The 18840-nt window shown below is 41.6% G+C and overlaps 1 protein-coding gene across 16 annotated transcripts in view; it reads left to right on the forward strand.

Annotated features, from left to right (window-relative positions):
• CALD1 (caldesmon 1) overlaps positions 1–18840 on the forward strand; it is a 247356-nt gene that overhangs the window by 152567 nt on the left and 75949 nt on the right. For 15 of the 16 annotated variants that reach the window (XR_011810430.1, XR_011810431.1, XM_072040363.1 and 12 more), the window contains one exon: positions 1382–1493. Coding sequence is in view for 12 of the 16 variants with exons in the window: in XM_013097140.5 (XP_012952594.2) it covers positions 1423–1493 (71 nt within the window). In the remaining 4 variants the exon portion in view is untranslated. Of the gene's footprint in view, positions 1–167; positions 374–1381; positions 1494–18840 lie in introns of those variants that run through there. The other variant, XM_005017090.6, reaches the window with a different exon arrangement.

An 18840-nucleotide genomic window follows, 5' to 3' on the forward strand; every position in this document is an offset into this window, starting at 1 on the left:
TTTGCAGCCGGTGTTGTACTGCCGGGCTGGAAAATGGTGGGGGGGTCCGGGGGGGTGGAAATCCTCCGAGTGCAGCGTGGAGGCTAGGATTGCAGAGGAAGCTGAGGCCTCCAGCCCTGCACAGGAAGCAATCTTAGAGCAGGCCTTAAATGCCAGATTCCAGGCAGAGTTTAACTAACCACTGACAGCTCTGTAAACAAAGCAGGGACAAAAAGAGAACAGCTTTCCCTTTTCTGGTAGTCATTTTTGGTTTGGGGGCTGCAGGGGAATTCTGTAATACTCGGCTTGATGGGATATAAACCAAGGCTGAAAAGGCTTTGTATATGAAGAACTGTAAAGGGGAAAATATTTCATGGACTAAATCATAAAGAAGGTAGGGCATGGGGAAAATGCATGGATTAAACTGCAAAAAATATTGCTGCTTTTGGATCTTTGAGAACAATTTATACGTAGCTTGGCTCCTCCTGGGTGGTATTTAAAAGCTCTGACTTTTTTATTCTTTTTGCTTTTTTTTTTTTTTTTCTTTTTTCCTCATTCCCCCCCCCCCTTTTTTTCTCTATCTTTTTCTCTTTTTGCTTTTTTCCTTTCATTTTTTCTTTTTTCTTTTTTCTTTTTCCTTTTTCTTTTTCCTTCATTCTTCTCTTCTCTTCTCTTCTCTTCTCTTCTCTTCTCTTCTCTTCTCTTCTCTTCTCTTCTCTTCTCTTCTCTTCTCTTCTCTTCTCTTCTCTTCTCTTCTCTTCTCTTCTCTTCTCTTCTCTTCTCTTCTCTTCTCTTCTCTTCTCTTCTCTTCTCTTCTCTTCTCTTCTCTTCTCTTCTCTTCTCTTCTCTTCTCTTCTCTTCTCTTCTCTTCTCTTCTCTTCTCTTCTCTTCTCTTCTCTTCTCTTCTCTTTTTTTTCCTCCTTTCTCCTTTTTTGAAGGGGGGGGATGGGAACAGACAGACGGGGGCAAGCTTTTGCAAAATTTTTATTATCTGTGCTGTTAGAGAAAACAAGAAATCTCTTGTGCAGCATTTTTACTGCTTCCAGTAAAAACTGGAAGCTTAAAGTTAAAATCCTGCTGAATTGTTGCTTTTGTTTGTAGGAAAAGACCTGTGACGTTACAAATAGCTAGTCTGCGGCTAGCAGATGTATACAGTCCTTACTTAAAGCATGTTGATTTAATTTTAACTAGGAAACTAAACTCAGGCATGGGCTATGTTTATCCTACAAGGCATTTCATTAATCTTGTTTATCTCAACAATACTGAGGAAGTTACATTTTTTGATAGAAAAAGAAAATTGTTACAGTGAAGTTAAGAAAGCAAAACAAAACTAAGTGGACTCAGTTGGTTAAATGCATTCATTGTGTTTTCTCTCTCATCTGAGTGGTCATCTCCCTTTTAGGTTTGGATCCTTCCAGAGCTCTGAACACTTGAACACCCACCATGGATGACTTTGAACGCCGCAGAGAACTCAGGAGGCAAAAGCGCGAGGAAATGCGCCTTGAAGCAGAGAGGTGAGGTAGTATGTATGGAAAATGGTGCTGGTGACTTGACTTTTATTAGCAGTGGCTTTGAGGATTTCTGTCTTAAACTCCAAAGAATGCTGCAGCTAACCAAAGAGTTCTTGCTAAAAATGTATGCCGAATGGCTTTAGTTAATATCATGGGAGAAATTAGAAGTCAGTGGTGTCTGATGCCTAAATCCCTTAGGCTGTTATAAATGACCTGGCTCCCAGTTATTTTGTTGTATGAATGAATGTAAACAGTGAAGATGAACTATGGCAATATGAAATTATTGATAGGAAAATTCATGCTCAAATGCTGTGTGTTTGCTGTACAGAACTGTTTTATTTTATTTTATTTTATTTTTTTTTTTTGTGTGTGTTTTTCTAGACACAGCTAAAATTATAGGATCTCAATTGAAAGATAAAACACCCTTGGTATATGTGGTATAGCATATCTGTGATTTGTGTGCCACTACTGTGCAATTGGTATTATCTTTTTAGTGCCTATCATTATTTATTTACAGCCACTTCACATGGACAATAAGGGCAGCATTTGCTACTGGTTATTACAGATTTACTTTGGTGCAAATGAGAACAGAACCTGACATAGGTACAATGATGTCCATTTATGAAAGAAGCATGAAAATATTCGGAATGACATTTCTTTAACCCCATTTCATATTTGTACAGTTCCATTTGCTTTAATGGAATTTCCTAATTTTTACACTGGAATAAGTAGGGAGAAAGTCAGGCTCTACTTTTGTAGTTTCTTTCTTGTAGTTTTGTAGTTTCTTTCTTGATATAAAGATTTGATGTAGTTTATTAACACCACAATGATTAAAAAACCAAAACACAACACAACAACCAACAACCAACAAAAACAGCTTGGTTTTAAGTGTATTTTGTTCTCATTTTTGTGTTTAGTTTTGAATATGGTCTTCATTTTTGTTTTTTGCTTTTGGAAAGCAGCAGTGCTGCCTGCAGATAAATAAACTCACATGAAGCATGGTGGCCAAAGAGAAATGAGGTAGTAACCTCCCTTTGCAAAACTCAGCATCACCTGGTCAGCGACTACGCCCAAAAGGCAGAGGGGCAAATGTGCCGTGGCACTAAGAGAACTTCTTACCCCAGAAAGTTCCTCTCTAGGCCTGTGGTGATGTATTTTGGTTGGACAGCGTGGGAGGAAATGTAGAGCCTGTGCCAGCACTAGCCTGGTCTGCTGGGTAACCAGATCTGCTGCATCTAGCGGTATCTGGCTTGCACTTCCTATCACAGTGTTCATTTAGGCAGAAATGAGATGAGATGAAATGAAGGGAGGTTTGTGCTGTAGCCGTTGATGTGGGCACAAATGCTGGGCGCATGCACCAGCTGGAAAGAAGTCTGCTGTTTATCTGAGAAGTCAGAAACACTCAGATGTATCGCATGCTGGAGGTCTGGACTGAGGCCCATTTACACTCAATGTACATTCACTCCATATGCATCCATTTTAGCAGATTTTTAACAGCGTTATATAATGAGAACACATGGTATTTATATACTTCTAGTATACTTCTACTTAAAAAACAACAACAACACACTTTTAAAGGGAAGGCTGAGAGTTTAAGGTTTATTGCTAATCCATGTACCCAGATGCCTGCAGAGGATTCTGGGGTGTGTAGTCTGAGAGTTATTTTCTACCATGGAAAAATGTTACTTGAACTTCCCTGTGATACTGTTCAAACTCTTCTTCAAAAGCATGCTGAGACTGTGGAGTGATCTGGGCACCAGTGATGTGGTGGAACCAGCTTGTGGATGCAATGACAGCTGCAGGGGCTGGGGATAAAGGGATCTGTCCTCGTTGTCCTAGAAATAGAAATACAGTACTTCCAGTCACTGTGTAACACACAGGCTAGGCTGTCCCTGTTCATGCATGGAGAAACCAGAGCTCTAGGGAGACAAAAGCCACAGTGGTGGCCTTTGAAGGACCTTGTCCCTGGGGAGCCCTGAGGGTGATGGCTCTGCCTCACTACGTGATCGGGAAGTCAAGTGCTTGAGCAACAAAGTGATGGCCTCTGAGGTGGGAAACAGCCCCAGCCCACCCATGCATCCTTTTGGGAAGTGTTTTTGTGATGCCTAGGGCAGCTGTGCTGTTTTTTTGTTTGATTGTTTGTTTTTGTGTGGTAACTTTTGTGGAGGAGATGAAATTGATGCAAGCCCGGCTGGAGGACAAGGGCTTGGGCCTGTTTCCCTGTTTTCTGCTCAGTTGCTGCAGAAGCACTCTGCCCTTTCCCACACATTTGAAGACTTTTAGCAATAAATTCCTGTATGCTAAATCTTGCTGCACTCCCTTTGCTGCTGCCAACTTCAAGCATTCAAGTATTATGAGTCAGACCCCTTGAAAGTCACAAGACTGCTTTAAAAATCTTGAGATCTTAAAAATAATTTAGTCTGGCCTTTTTATTTTGGGTTTGCCTTAGCAATAACAGAGCCTGATTCTCAAGTTTGGATGTGACTCTTGAAGCTGGGACTTCACGAAACCAACCCCAGCAGGGGCAAGGCCGGGGAGGAACTGAGCATTGGTTCTGCCTGCATAGCAAATTAAGCTGCGGGCAGCAGGATTTAGGCAGTTCTTAACAGACAAATTTGTAAAACTGGATTATTTTTGGTGAAATCACCTTTTAGGGATTTGGACATCACTTTCACCTTTAAAAATATGTCTGCAACATGTTTGTGTACATGTCTTTTCTCCTACTTTAAACCACAGCAATCTGCTTGCCAGACCTCCCTCGGTCTGAAGGCTTTCAGGTGTTTGATCAGGTGAACAGTGAGTTCCTGGAGAGCAGCACGGGGGCTGAAGGTACGCTGTTTGCTCTGAGCATCTATACCTGCTGCACAGGGCATTTCCCTGCACCTCCCCTCAGTGGGCTGTATGTAGCCTTTCCAGGAGGAAGCTGCTGATCGTCAGCATTTCTGCTGAGAGATGGACAGACGAGTGGTTATGTGTAGGCTGTAGCATATTTCCTAGGTCTCCCAGAAACTGTTTAGGTTTCTTGGAGTCAAACAGTAAACCCAGAAGTGAAAACAGCCATATCCAACACTATTTGTAACTCGGCCAGCCGCAGTGACGCATTTTGCCATTTCCTGGGTTAAAGGCACATAGAGAGTTTATCTTCTCAGCCTGACATCCATGCCCAAGAGAGATCGAGGGCTGAGGATGGCTTATAGCATACATGGATTCATGGACTCATGCTTGTGAGGGGGGTGAGGGGTGACTTGACACTGTTTTGTCTTCCCCAGAGGCTGCGTGAGACCCCTAGTCAGGGTCCATTTACCATCAGCACCCCAGGTGTCCATCATACTGGAGCCACTGGCACCTGTCCACTGACATCTGATTTCTGGAGATGCTTAGGGCAAGTCCAGTCTGTGAGGGCTGATGGTAGGCTTTGTTGTTGCTGTTGCTCCCCATTGGAAAGCTGGTGAAAATGGTGCTTTGTTGTGGTGTGTAGCCCTGGCACTCTGGGTTGGGTGCTTAGGAGTGATCCTGAGGAAGCTGCCTTTTTCTTTTAAAGATCAGCAGAGTGGTTCACCCTTGGTGCATGCTTTGGCTGGTAGTTCATATCATGGCAGCTCAGTTATAAATGGCTACCAACTCAGAAAGCAAGTGTTTCATCAGCATTTCACACTCTTACCATTTCAAGGTATCCTACATGTCCTGGATTGTCCTCCACAGTCCTGCCATACCCACCCAGAAACTTTTTCCAGATGGAATTTTTTGGCTTTTTATATTTGCCTGGAATCTCTGGAGGCCTATCAGCTGGTTTGGAGTAGCTACACAGACCTGTCTAGGGGGCATGTGTCCGACGGTGGGCACAGGGCTTGCCCACAGGGTGTCAGGCTTATGGCATGTACTCAGGCTGGCAGGGCCCCAGCAGCTCTTGCACCTCTTGGATGAACAAGACTTTCCAGACTCAGGCTGGAAAGCCCAGGACAAAGCATGCCAGTGTTAACTGTTCCAGTCTGCTAGCATTTTACATGTGGGGTGTACTATACAGGTGCAAAGGGGAAACGGCTTGAAATCAGCCCCTGCCAGCTGTTTGGGTGATGGGGTGTGCTACATCTCTGGAACTGCTGTGGGGGAGAGCTGAGGCTTCATCCTGCTCCTTGGTGGCCAAGGGAGACCTGTGCATCGGCCTGAGCTGGCTGAAGCTTTCCATTGCTTTCAGTGGGCCTTGAGTTAACCCCTACCCGAGATATTCTAGCTAGATGACTTATGAGACAATCTCAGTGGCAGCTTTGAAGGAGCTGGATGAACACTTTGCCTTCCCAGCCAAAGGGTACATACCATGTTGGAATATCAGGGCTGTCACAGAAATGGGTTGCATTTGATAAGGAAAATAACATCTGTATCTAAAGCATGATGGGCTGATTTCTTTCAACAAATACTACTTGCTGCTTTGTGTTTCTTGCTGTGCAATAAAAGATGTTCTCTGGCCATCAGTCTTTGTCATATGGATGACGTTGTAGCTGACACTGGAAGAATTCAGCCTAGGATTGGGTGGAGTGTGCATGTGTGTGCACACCCACAGTGAAGCACTGACATGAAACACTTCTTGAAGTGGCAGAAGACCTCCTTCCATGACTTCAGCTAGTTTGAGAGCAAAAATCAGCCCCTTGAACTCTCTAAAGAATAGCTCTCAGGTTAACCTCCTTAGCACATAAACGACGGTTTTACAATTGTCTGACATACCAGTGCCCCACCAATGTATTTTCACCTTTCCGTGGTCTCAGGGCTCTTTTAAAAATTATACTGGCAAGCCAATCCAGTTTGATTCATTTCTATACCATCACTGCTGCAGACTTTGGGAAGGTGTCAGGGTAAGTGTCAGATGTTGAATCTGAATCACAATTTTGCTCTGCATAATGTTCTTCCCCAAGGGGTTGCAGGTCATTTCACAGGGAAGGAGAGGTACTGTGTGCAGTTCTGGGCACCACAGTATAAAAAGGACATGAAACTGTTGGAGAGTGTCCAGAGGAGGGCTACGAAGATGGTGAAAGGCCTGGAGGGAAGACGTACGAGGAACGGCTGAGGGCACTGGGCCTGTTCAGCCTGGAGAAGAGGAGGCTGAGGGGAGACCTCATCGCAGTCTACAACTTCCTCGTAAGGGGGTGTTGAGAGGCAGGAGACCTTTTCTCCATTAACACCAGCGACAGGACCCGCGGGAACGGGGTTAAGCTGAGGCAGGGGAAGTTTAGGCTTGACATCAGGAGGGGGTTCTTCACAGAGAGGGTGGTTGCACACTGGAACAGGCTCCCCAGGGAAGTGGTCACTGCACCGAGCCTGTCTGAATTTAAGAAGAGATTGGACTGTGCACTTAGTCACATGGTCTGAACTTTTGGGTAGACCTGTGCGGTGTCAAGAGTTGGACTTGATGATCCTTAAGGGTCCCTTCCAACTCAGGATATTCTATGATTCTATGATTCTATATGGGTCATCCTCTTGTAGAAATACAGTAGAGAGAAATGGTTATCTAGCAGCAAGTCCAGAGTCACTAAAAAGGCTCTCTAAAACCACCCTATTACTTTGTGGGCTGTGTCTCCTGACAAAAGCTATAGCTGTCCTGACTAGAGGACTCATCTCCTTGCAGACCAATAATTAAACATATGATAAAAGTGACAGATTCAAGTGTCATCTACATTTATACTGTAAATAATAGCATTTTAGCATTAATTACTAAAGGCAGTAGTCAGGTTTTTTTTTTTTTTTTTTAACAGTTAAATAACGAACTCTTTCCAGCTTGTCATTTGAACAGTTTCATAAGGTAGTGTGGTTCAAGTTCATAGTCATAAGTTAGGAAATGTTTGTAGAAATAACCTAGCTTACAGACTGGGGATGGAGGCAGCCTGCAGCAGGCTGAAAATCTTCCTGGGGTGTTCAAAGCAACTTCAGTTAAAAAAGGACACATGGTTAATACTAAAACATATATTGGCACAACTGAAAGAGAAGTCAACTGAATTTAACTCCAGACATGTGAAGGTATGTACAGAACCAGGAAGGCATCTAACATGCCTTTTACTTGTGTGAGTGCTCATGCTGACGCTGGTGTAGCTCAGGTAAGCGTACCAATGGCTGATTCTACAAGTTAAGAATGTAAAGCCTGCAGGATCAGACTGAGTATGTCCTTGCAGAACTTAATGAGAAGTGTGTTGCTCATCTGGACAGGTAAAACAGGAGATACTTGCTACCATGGGGTCTTCATACAGCTGCAGAGCAAGGAAGGGTCATCCTTGTCAGCCACAAAGTGGCCAATTTCTGTCCAAGAGAGCTTAGGTAAGGATAAGTGTGTATCAATATTAGATCAGCATCAAATGGCCACAAACAGCTTTTGAAACTGGTTTTTATTCCTGAAATTGAGTTATCTCTGTGATAGATTGTACATCATTGACAAATGGTAAACAGTGTTAAAATGTTAAAAATAGACAGACAGTTCCTTTTTATTTATCACCTAGTTTTTGAAACACTGAGAGTTGCCCATGACTTGTTCCTGAATGTCTGGTTCTATTTTTATTAACAGCTTTCAGAGATCGTGCTTCAATTCAAGCTTGTGTAACTGAATGACAATTATGATCTTAATACTTTGTAACTCCTTGTAAGTTTTCAAGGAGTGTGTGTTTAAGCGTATGAAAGCTGACTTCATATGCTTAACAACGAGTTTCCCAACGTTCATGATTTATTTCAGAATAATACTTTCAAAAATGTCATCTTCTGTCCTCCTGAGTACCGTGCTCTTGTCTAGTCCAGTCGTCTTTTGGTACTAAAACACAAGATGAAGAGGCTTTATCTCTCTTTGTTCTCTTTACATATCCTGAAGTTTCAAGTTCAAGGGTATCTGTTTGTCTTTCCATGAAATGCCATCTGGAAAATGTGAGACATAATATATTCTGCCCAGGAATTAAATATTTAAAATAATAATAATTTAAAAAATGATTAAAAGTGCATGAGGATTGAGAACAAATTGAGGCAAAATACTCCAGCTGTTAATCTGTTTTCTGAGCTACTTTGAATTTCAGGACTGGTGGGAAATATTTGGATTGTCTAGGTGAGTTTGACCCTGCATGTTACATTGATCGCTATTCTTGGAGTTTGTTCTTAACCCAGGCAAAAAAAAAACATGATCCAGTGCCTCCTTAAAGCCTGCCATACTGCTGTCATTCTCAAGTGAGGGTGGATACTAGACAAATCTGTGCTGTTGTAGCATTTCAGATGCCCTGGAGGTAGTAACCAAACACAGGTGAACATGAGTAGAGTCCTACCTCCTTTTTTTTTTTTTTTTTTTAACAGCTATTGTGCATTTTGAAGATAATATTTTCCTTAAATGTCCTGATGGAGAAATGTTTTATAAAAGAAGCTTTGTTCTTCCAAATAGCCAGACATGCAGAATATAAACTTTACTGAGCTAACTCCACTGTAGTTCCTAGCAGACAACAAAACAGGCTTCTTAGTATTTCAGATATTAATCTCACATGTATGTTAAGATTATTCTGTAATTTCTGTACGACACTTACCATACCAGCTAGGCTTTTAGGAGCGTCCAAATCTAGCACCCAGACAGCTGGCAAAATGCCATGTCTTTCACCTCTTTCAGCAAAGTGGAAGGTTTGCTTTGGAAGCACCAAGGAGTGTTAGAAATTCCTGGGTGAAAAGCCCTTCTCCCCAGCATATAGCCAGCTAACCCACCTACCCCAAAGGGAAGTCTACCTTTCTGTTTCCTACTGTGTTTTTATTAACTTTAATTACACTGAAGCCTTTAATGAACTGGATCTTATTTAATTGGCTACTAGATACAGACATTGAGGCGTAGGTTTTGTTGCTTGTAATTGAAAATTTTAGCATGCATATTTAAAAGGGTACCATCTGAGGTGCAGGACCTTAAGGTATTTTATCATGGTTTTAAGAATTACTGAGGCATAGGCATTGCACAAAGAAAAACATGAAGGTGAAAGAATGGGGCCTGTGTAGTACAAGCATGTCAGTTGCTGTCCTGTCACATTTACGTGAAAAATAACATCTCTTTAATATCTTATGTGCAATTGGCAGTATGCAATCAATTAAGCTAGGATAGCCTTCAGCATTCTTGTGGCTGCCCATCTGCCATTGTATCTTCAGTGTAAATTGTATCTACCATCAGAATTGGCTCATACGAAAGACTTCCAGAAACTCAAAATGCAAAAAGCTACATTAACTCAACATTGGCCTAAGGTTTGTGAAAGCACAGAGCCTTTGAACTTCCTGCACCAGCCACAGCTGAGCTGGGTGGTGCCTTTGACTGCAAGTATCTATGTCCTTTGGAGGCTGGCATGGTACCTCAGGTCCCCTGGCATCATTTTCTGTCCTTCGGCAAGGAATGCATCAGCCCTCCATGTAGGTTACACTCCATGAAAGCTCAGTTAGCTCAGCATGGCAGGGACCAAGACCACTGTCCTAAGACAATCCAGAATAAAGAAGTTTGGATTCTTGGTCCTTGGGTCTACTTTTGTCAGATGCTTTCTTAGGTGGGTCAACCCGCTATCTTCGTTGATCTAGACAGATAGTTCTAGTTGGCAAATGAACCTGCAAGAACCATTGATGGTTCTATGGTTCATTGATGGTTCATGCTTGTTAGATTACTAGGCTAGTCTCCCTTCATAAATAAAAACAATCGATCTGTATTTCTTTCTAGACAGTAAGCATTAGATTGAGTTCTCAGCTGTACGGTCACTTCCCACATGCTAATTGCCACAACTAGCACAAGAGGCGGAGCTGATTTACTTCATTGTATTAAGACTTGCCAGGCCATAGGATTGTGTATATGCCATTGCACAAATGTATATGCTTATAAACAAGTCTGAAAATCCTGCACCAACCCTTCTTCTCTTGCTTAAAAAAAAAAAAAGGCCTTATTACTACTAATAATCAGCAACATTTTTTTTTTAAAGAAAAGCAAAAAGAGTACTGTGTTGTTTCCATAACAAAAGAAGATGACAGTTCAATATCCTTGTATCTCAAAAAATATTTTCAGGGAAATACATTGTGCACTGATGTATTCACACGTAATAATATGTCCTATAGCCTGCATGTGCTTGTTGCAAGCAGCTCATGGCATACACTGTGGTGGTGCAGCCTGCCCATTGATGGGCCACATTGGGCCTTGAAGCTTTTCATGTGGAGGGTTATGAAGTGCTGCTCTGATGGCTGGTTACTTCTCCCAGCCCCTGCCATGCAGGCTGGTGCAGCCCTCCCTGCTGCTGCCAAAGAGGGAAGGTGGGAGCAAAGCATGTGGGGATGCCCTACGCTGCCTCCATGCTTCAGCACCTGCACCCTGGCCCCAGAGGCTGAACACCACCTGTGGGTGCTGGGGCTGGAGATGACTGGGGCTGGGGGGTACTGAGCCCAGGTGCCAAGGTGCATGTGGTGACACAACATTGCATCTGGAAGAGGTGTGGAGTACAGGCTGCTGTAGAAAGGAGAACACCAGAGTTAATTTGCTCCTTTGCTCTAAGCAGAAGAGAGCAACTGAAAATCAGTCTCTAAAACTTAAAATTTCCAGACTTGGATGCAAATGATCTCTTAACTGTTACATTACAATGTCTTCTTTTTAGTAAATAAGAATGTCATTATACTTGTTGCTCTATTGTTTCACTATTGTTCAGGAGATAGTGGGCTCAGAAAGATAAAAGTTAGTTAGGCACAAAAGAAACTGTAGTTATTACCCAACTATGAGACTCTTTCAAGAGTGACATGAAAATGAGTTTAGCCAGTGGGTTTCTCATTTGGTCAATTAGATCCTGCATTTTTGGCTTTGTTCATACAAACAAAGCTTTAATTACTGAGGATAAATGTTTATGAGTAGCTTTATTTCTCTCATGATGACTTACTTATTAGCTTGCACTCAACAAAGAAATTCCTTCTTGCCAGCAGATTGTCCTTGTGTGATCAAGGTCTTTCATGAGACATCAGGTGGATGTGCTTCTTGGACAGCTTAATTCATCAGCATGCAGCTCAAGAAATATTCTTGCCTAGAAATAAGGTCGGAGGGAGGGCAACTGCTCCTTAAAAAAGAAGTCTGGTGACAGCACAGTCTCTATGGATGCTGGCATGCAGCATGACTAGAGGGCTGGTTGATAAAAGTGGTACAGCTACGGATGAGAAAGACTGTGTAAGCCTTGTGGTTGGGTCCTTCTCTTCCTGGGGAGCAGTGAGGGTGATGGGAAGTGGAAAAGTAAGCAGGATGCTTCTCTTGTCGTTTATTGGAAAGTATAAACCAATGGGTAATGTATTTGGTAGCTAAAGGTCAGTCTCATCTTGGTTGACATTAAGAAAATATAAATAGATGTTGTTTTTCTCTCCTTTATGTCAAAGCCTGTTGATTGGTCTAAATAAACTTGCATATTAATAGCCTTGTTGGATAGGACTTTGCTGGATATTCTGTTGAAAAATGGCCAGCAAGTTTGACATAGAAAATCAAAGGAAGGCTGTCACTCAACATCTAGTTGGGTCTGTCTTTTTGCTTAAAACAAACAAACAAAAAGCAGTCTTTACCCAATTCTTTTACCTGACATTTGCTGAAAACATGCTTTGGTTTTCTTTAAGGCAGCTCTTAACCTGTTTTCAAGGGAGACAAAATCTAAAAGCCAACACTAAGGACTGCTCTGGGAAGAGGTTATCTTCTAGGCAGACCACATTCTTGTGCTGGGGCCATAAGAACACTGTTGAAAAATTGGTACTGAAAGGAAGGGCTTCTTCAGTCATTTTAAGTGAATCCTCCATACTAGTACTTTCTTCTTCCACTACATGAGACAGCATCTTGTCTGCTGGCATTTAAATTGGTTCACTCAAACAAGTGCTTCTTTCTTTGTTATCTCTCTTTGTATGACACAAACCTGATGCAAATCATGGTAAAATTTTAAGTCAATTAAATGCACACAGTGGAAAGTAACCAAATTACTGTGGCTGAAGTTACCACTTGTCAGCTAAGCCTCATAAAATGGAGGTATCTTACTGTGAAACAGTGAGGAAGGGTAAGCCTATTTATGTTTAGACTGTGAGGTTTGCATAGATTTAATTCACTTGAGGTAAATGTCTGCAACTTCTGTGTACACACAAGGCTTTTGTGACCAAGGTAAGGTGCATTGGTGTTGGACTGCCCGATAAGGAACCTGTGTTGATCTTCAGTGCTGACATTTTCCATGCAAATCTGTCTTCTCTTACAGCTGCTTGTGTCTGCTGTTAATGTAGATCTGCAGAGAGATGGGAGGTTGTGGACAGGGAATCTCAGAGGCTGACCTTCCCATGCCTTCATGTTACCATGTTGTTGAGGTCAGGTGTAGAACTTGGGAAAGCTCGTAATAGATAGGTGAATCAGGTGTCATGCACATCCACCAACTGCTGCTGACCATGTGTCAAGAAAAAGGGAGCTCCAAGACTTTCTGCAAGCCACTGTGGAATCAGCAAATGGCTACAGCTATTCCTAGTCTTGGCAGCAGGTCTTCCTGCAATAGCTTGGAGTGTTACTCCTAGCTGTTTCAGAGGGGTATCCTGCAAAAATGGAGAGAGACTAGAAAGAAAAATCTGAGCGATTTCACTTTTAAAGTGAAAAATGCACTGCAGGAGTATCTAAGAACATATACACCTGCTTACCTGCTTGTTCACAAGATATATAGCTTCTTACCACAAAAGGTTTTACTATGCATAATAGCTAAATTCCTAGAAATGTCTTTTTTTTTTTTTTTTTTTTTTAATGGAAGAAGAAATGGTTTTCTTGAGCAAAATCTTGACTTCAGTTAGTAGATAGTGCAAGGTGGTTTCACTTATAAAATTGCCAGCTGTCCAATGATAAGGAGAAAATCAGATGCTCTATTTATCAATCTTGGGTATTTCTGAAAGGCGTTATTATAACACACTGGTGAGAATGATACAGGGATGAAGCTAGACACAGAGCAGAATGGCTTCTTAATATAAAGGATAAATGTTTTTCCATCCTTTTTTTTCTTTTTTGAACAGAGAAAGAAAGGAGGTGGTATAAACAGCTTTCAGTGAAATGAAATTTTGATGGAAAAACAAAACAAACCTCATAAACCAGGCCACTGTCCAGTGGCCTTTATGCAAATTCAAAAATGTTTTCAGCAAAAACTAGCTATCAGATTTTCACAAAAAGTCTTACACTTGTGAAGTCAACAATCAAAAAACACTGTCTTGACTCTTCCCACTTATTGCTTATCCTCTCGTGAGAGGACCATAGCACAAGACTTGAGAGGAAATCCCTTCCGATCATCTGTATGTTGATGCTGTTTGTCCTTATGCCTCCTCATGAGATGATTTGTATGGCATATCATGCAGTCCCTTGAGATGTCATTCTTAACACCCAGTCTAGTTTTCTTTGCAAAAATAAAATAAAATAAAAATATGACTGGACTGGAAAGAAAAAAGTTGTGAGCATTTTTACAGGTAAAATGGCTGAACAGGTAGTTTCAGAAGGGTATGGAGTCTCCAGGAACAGCATTGCTTCCTGCACCTGCTAAGCTGAACAGGACTTGCTGCTTTTCAACTTAATTGTCAGCCCATACAAAATGAGAAGCTTTTTTAGGCACTGTTACTCAGAACATTCCCAAGATTCTCCAGCTGGCTATTACTGCACTGTCTTAATAAGGCAGCGCAATAGCCACTGAAGACAAGGAGATGCTTTTCTAAACACTGGCTACACATGGATTCCTTTTATGGTCCAGCTTGCGCAGTGGGGTATTCCACTGAAGGTCAGCAACATGGATAACAAAGTGCTTCCCACTGCAGCTTGCTTTCTGGGCACAGGCATCATGTGTCTGGTGCCACATGTACAGCCCTCTCCAAGGAAGAGAAAGAAATAGCTGGGTAGGGAAATATAGAAAGAGGGCAAAAAGAACATGAGGTGCTGTGCTCACCGTGGCTGCAGGATGTAAATGTGAATGCCATGTGTAGAATGCATGTGCTTATGCTGGGCTGATATTCTGCAAAAAATAAAAAAAATTACCCAGAGAAACTTCTCAGTAGGGTTTCAGGGTTCAGGTCATCCCATAGCAATACCGAGGGCAAATTTTCATGTTATGCCCATGAATTTGGCTTTTCATTCTTGCAACAAAATGGGATAGCGTGCTAATGACCTTTTCAAACCAGTGAGTTATGATGGCTGGAGGGGTTGTCTGTACTGGAATGTCACAAGATGAATTTGTTTAAGCAAAAGGGTTCTTTAAAACTTCCCCCCCTCTTTCTCTCTCTATACAAGCTAGTGAGTGTTTTCCCTCATTAGCATGTAATCATCCTCTTACACTGGAGGGTTGAATAAGTTCCTTCAGGGCTATTGTCTTATTTCTTACCAAAATATTTCAGGGAATGAGTGAGTCATTTCAATAGTTCTAAAGAGAATGAATATATTGGTTATTAATTTAATATGAGAAAAAAACCTACTAAGTAATGAAAATCTCATCATGTTTTGTTAGGCCTGAATGTATGTACAGGATATACATAAATTGAATGAAGAAAATATATCTTAAAGGCACATCAGAAATGTTTAGGCATATTCAATAGGTCCTTAATCTAATTTTTCTTTTGCTGATTATTGTCAGATGGACTAATACAGTACCTAATAAACCATGAAGACAATGAAAGACTTTAATTGTGTCACCAGCTCTGACACTGAGAAAGGAGAAGCACTTGAAGGTGTTGTTTTGGTGACTCACATCTCAAAGTCTAACTTTCTTCATCTGTTTCGCTGTTGTTTCACTGGCTCCATCCTGATTTCACCTATTGTGCTCACATCATACTTACAATGAGATCCGGACGTACTGACTTTGATATCATTATAGGTTGTGCATGTTTGTGGTTACACTGGCTTTGGAGGGAACGTGACTTCTCAGCCCATTGGCTGTATGGTTTTGCTGGATGTAATACCTTGCTTTGAGGACATAACGGCATAAATGCACAGCATTGGAGCAAAGATGACAAGACATACAGTTTGGTTAACAAAAGCTTTTAAACCCTTGCCATTGCCTGCCAATAACAGAATTCTGAAATAGAAACAATTATTAAAGAATATGCTTTAAGGCAGGAAAGAGCTAGGAGTAAAGGGTTGGCCCTCACTTAAACTCAGAGGACCCATTTAGTAGGCTGCGTCATACCTTCGTAGCTGTTCCATGTTATGTGTCATTCAATATTTTAAAACTGGCTATCATTCTTTTCAGTCTGAATCCTGTTTTCAGTGGTTGTGTGTGTTTAGCAATTAGTCTGGATTTAAGGAGTTGGTATAACTGAGAGCAGAGATCATTTGTCCTGTCCTCATTATACTGCTGGAAGAAAATATTGGTAAGATGTCTTGGTGACTAGGAATGACTTTTCCGTCACCAACCCGTCTTCCGTTATTTATTGGTTGTTCTTCCCTCTTGGGGAAGAACTTGGGCTGTACCCTGTCATCAGTTTTTAAGCCAAATTCTTTATGGAAGTCAATAGGGAGTCCTGCGCAAAGGGAAATGACATAATGTTGCCCTTTAGTCCTACCTACCGAGAAGCAGACTTGGGAAACATGCACATTTTCCTAATTACCAAGCACTGAATTTACAGCATGTGTTCATTTTCTATCGACATCCGGCAGCTACCCAACATATTGTAAATTGGGACATTTGTATTCAAGACAATTGTTTTTAATAAAAATATTCTGAATGTTGTCTTTATTTGGATTGCATATGGTAAATATCGAGGTCTTCACTGCTCTAAGGTACAGAATATGCCATTTATACAAGAGACATCGACTGTTCTTTGCTAAAATGTCTCCTTGTCCTACTGGAGTACATAAATAGTTAGTAGGCTGCCACCTTTTGCTCCAGCAGTAACTGCATTTTGCTAGAGATGTGCAGCTCTGTAGTTTGCAATGCACTTTTCATATGAAAGATGCTTCTGTGAATGTAAACTATTATCATCTGAGCTGTCAGCTTTTACAGGAGATGAGTTGCAGGTTCTGTACTTGATGGCCTACTTTTACAGTGTCTTCAAGTTGCTCCTCTGCAGGGCAGGATAAACAGAGTTGCAGAACGGCTTTAAAATGAGGACTTTTAAAATAGGATAATCTGTTTGCTAGTTAGAATTCAGACTCTTTAAACCTGAAGTGCTTAAGTAGATGAAGGAAGTCTGTAAGCATAAGGTATAAACACAGAGAAAGTTGGCCAGAGGGCACTGCTTCAGAGGTTGCTAAAGGTGATTCCTTTTGTTGGAAAGAGTAAAGAAAGCCCTTTTTTTTTTTTTTTTTTTTTTTTCTTTTCACTTCTTCCCTTTAGCACTGGACTGCCTCTGTTATGGCATATACAACCCTCCTAAGAAGAGCAACTGAGATCGTCTTATTTATTTATTTATTTTTTTATGCTATATATGTATATCTGCTTCACCCAGGTAACATGGTAATGCTGTTCCTTTAGCTTTGTTGATAGGCAACTGAGAGAGATTCACTGGCACAGCCTAGCAGATGGGATGGATGAATTCTCTCTTCTTGTCTCTTTACTCATCAGATTTTTCTCTAAGCTGCAGAATTTGGAGGATGATGTTGAAATCACCAGTCCCAGAGTTTTCACCACAGTCATTTTGGTACTGACTATTTTTAGTAGGGAAAGTCATGAAAAATCATGTTTCATTGTAGGCAGTGAGAATCCACCTCCACAAGTGTTGAGGTCTTTAGATTGCAGGTTGGCCTGCCTCTGTTGTTTACATTTAACAAAAACTCCTTGTACGTTTTGTTCCACAAAAAATTGGATGCGAAGCCTTCGTTCATCTCTGCCACTCACTGACTGTTGACTTTTGGACACCGATATGGAGATGTTTCAGTGCATGTCCTGGTGATTTCTCAGGCGAGGGAGGATGAGCAGGCTGACAGCCTGATAATGTTGGACTTGGTCACTGTTGGGTGCCTAGCACTGAGGTGGCATCAGCTGCTTTGCACAGCCTGTAGGGAGTTTGTAGGGCTGCCCCATTCTTAATCTGCTAAACACTTACAGAAGCTGGAGAGGAGCAACAGCACCTCATTGTAGCCCTTTTCCACTGGATTTTGTGGATTTCCACCTGGTATAGCTTTTGTTTAAGGGTAGGCTGAAGTGTCTTTCAAGTGCCTGTGCGAGCTTTAGAGGCACAGCTTGAATGGTCAGTAGATAGGGCACTTTAACACATTGCTGAGTGTGTGTGTGAGAGAAGGACGTGGAAGACATCTGGAGACTTGTTCTGGCCAAAACTAACAAACATGATGCTGATTTTTTGGGAAAGCAATCAGAAAATAGGGCAGGAATCATACTAGACCCTTTGACTGAAAGTACTTTTCTGCCATTTGTGAACTGGTTTCACGATCTGGGGTAGCAGCTATGGCCATATCAGATTATTATTTTTTCCCTGTTTTTGTCTTACTCATTTTTTTTATTTTTATTTTTTTCTTAAACCAGAGCCATGTCCCTGTTTCTTGTAAATGTGCCTTTGTCATCATGGGTTTAGGCTGTCATAACACATTTTACCTCAAGCTCCATCTTTAATCACTTAGTGGCAGACCTGGGAATAGAAGCCACATCTCAGCCACGAGACCGCATCGTCTCACCGAGGCAGAGAACAGCTGTGAGCTTTCTTACAGAGCAGCCTGTTCTGCAGTTTGCCTGCAAGCTGTATTTTGGGCATCTCATAAACTGGGGCAAACACAACCTCACCTTTTAATAGAGGGCAATGTGAGTCTCAAAAGATACAGGACTGCTTGCGGTCTTGTTTATGCAGAGGAGGGGAATGTGGCAGTTGAGCCTGTACATTTAGTAAGCACTGTGAGCAGATAATAAATTAAGACTTTCAGGGAAAAAATTAAGTCACTTATGTAATTCAACTCCCTTTGCTAGACTTCCTCCTTCCTAGCCCCACTCCCCATTATTTATCAATTAAATATGGCAGGAGTAGTGAGCTGCTGACCACAGAGTTGGGGAGGGGGTGAAATAACGGTTATTATCCTGTTCCAAAAGCCATAATGCTGGATACCAGAAAGAATGAGAGTCAGATGTAGATGCTGCTGTTGAGTTGCCATTGGTAGAACAGAATGTACTGTACTATCCAGCCATGGTCGCTGCTTTGTCTAAAACCATATACTATGACTGAAATGTGGATGTCAGTCTGTAGCACTTGTGTGGTTTATAGGCTCCTTGTTATGTCGCTAAACTGTGTGCAATAGATTAAACTGCCATTAAAATTCCATGTCTCAAAACAGTTTATTTTGCTGTGCTAACTCTCCTCTGCTTCCACGGAGAGTTATATGCAAGTGAAGACCTTTATCATTTAGGCAGTGGTTCCTGTTTGTTATTCCTTCTGT

The sequence above is a fragment of the Anas platyrhynchos genome, chromosome 1 (genome assembly GCF_047663525.1).
Source record: "Anas platyrhynchos isolate ZD024472 breed Pekin duck chromosome 1, IASCAAS_PekinDuck_T2T, whole genome shotgun sequence".
Lineage (NCBI taxonomy): Eukaryota > Metazoa > Chordata > Aves > Anseriformes > Anatidae > Anas > Anas platyrhynchos.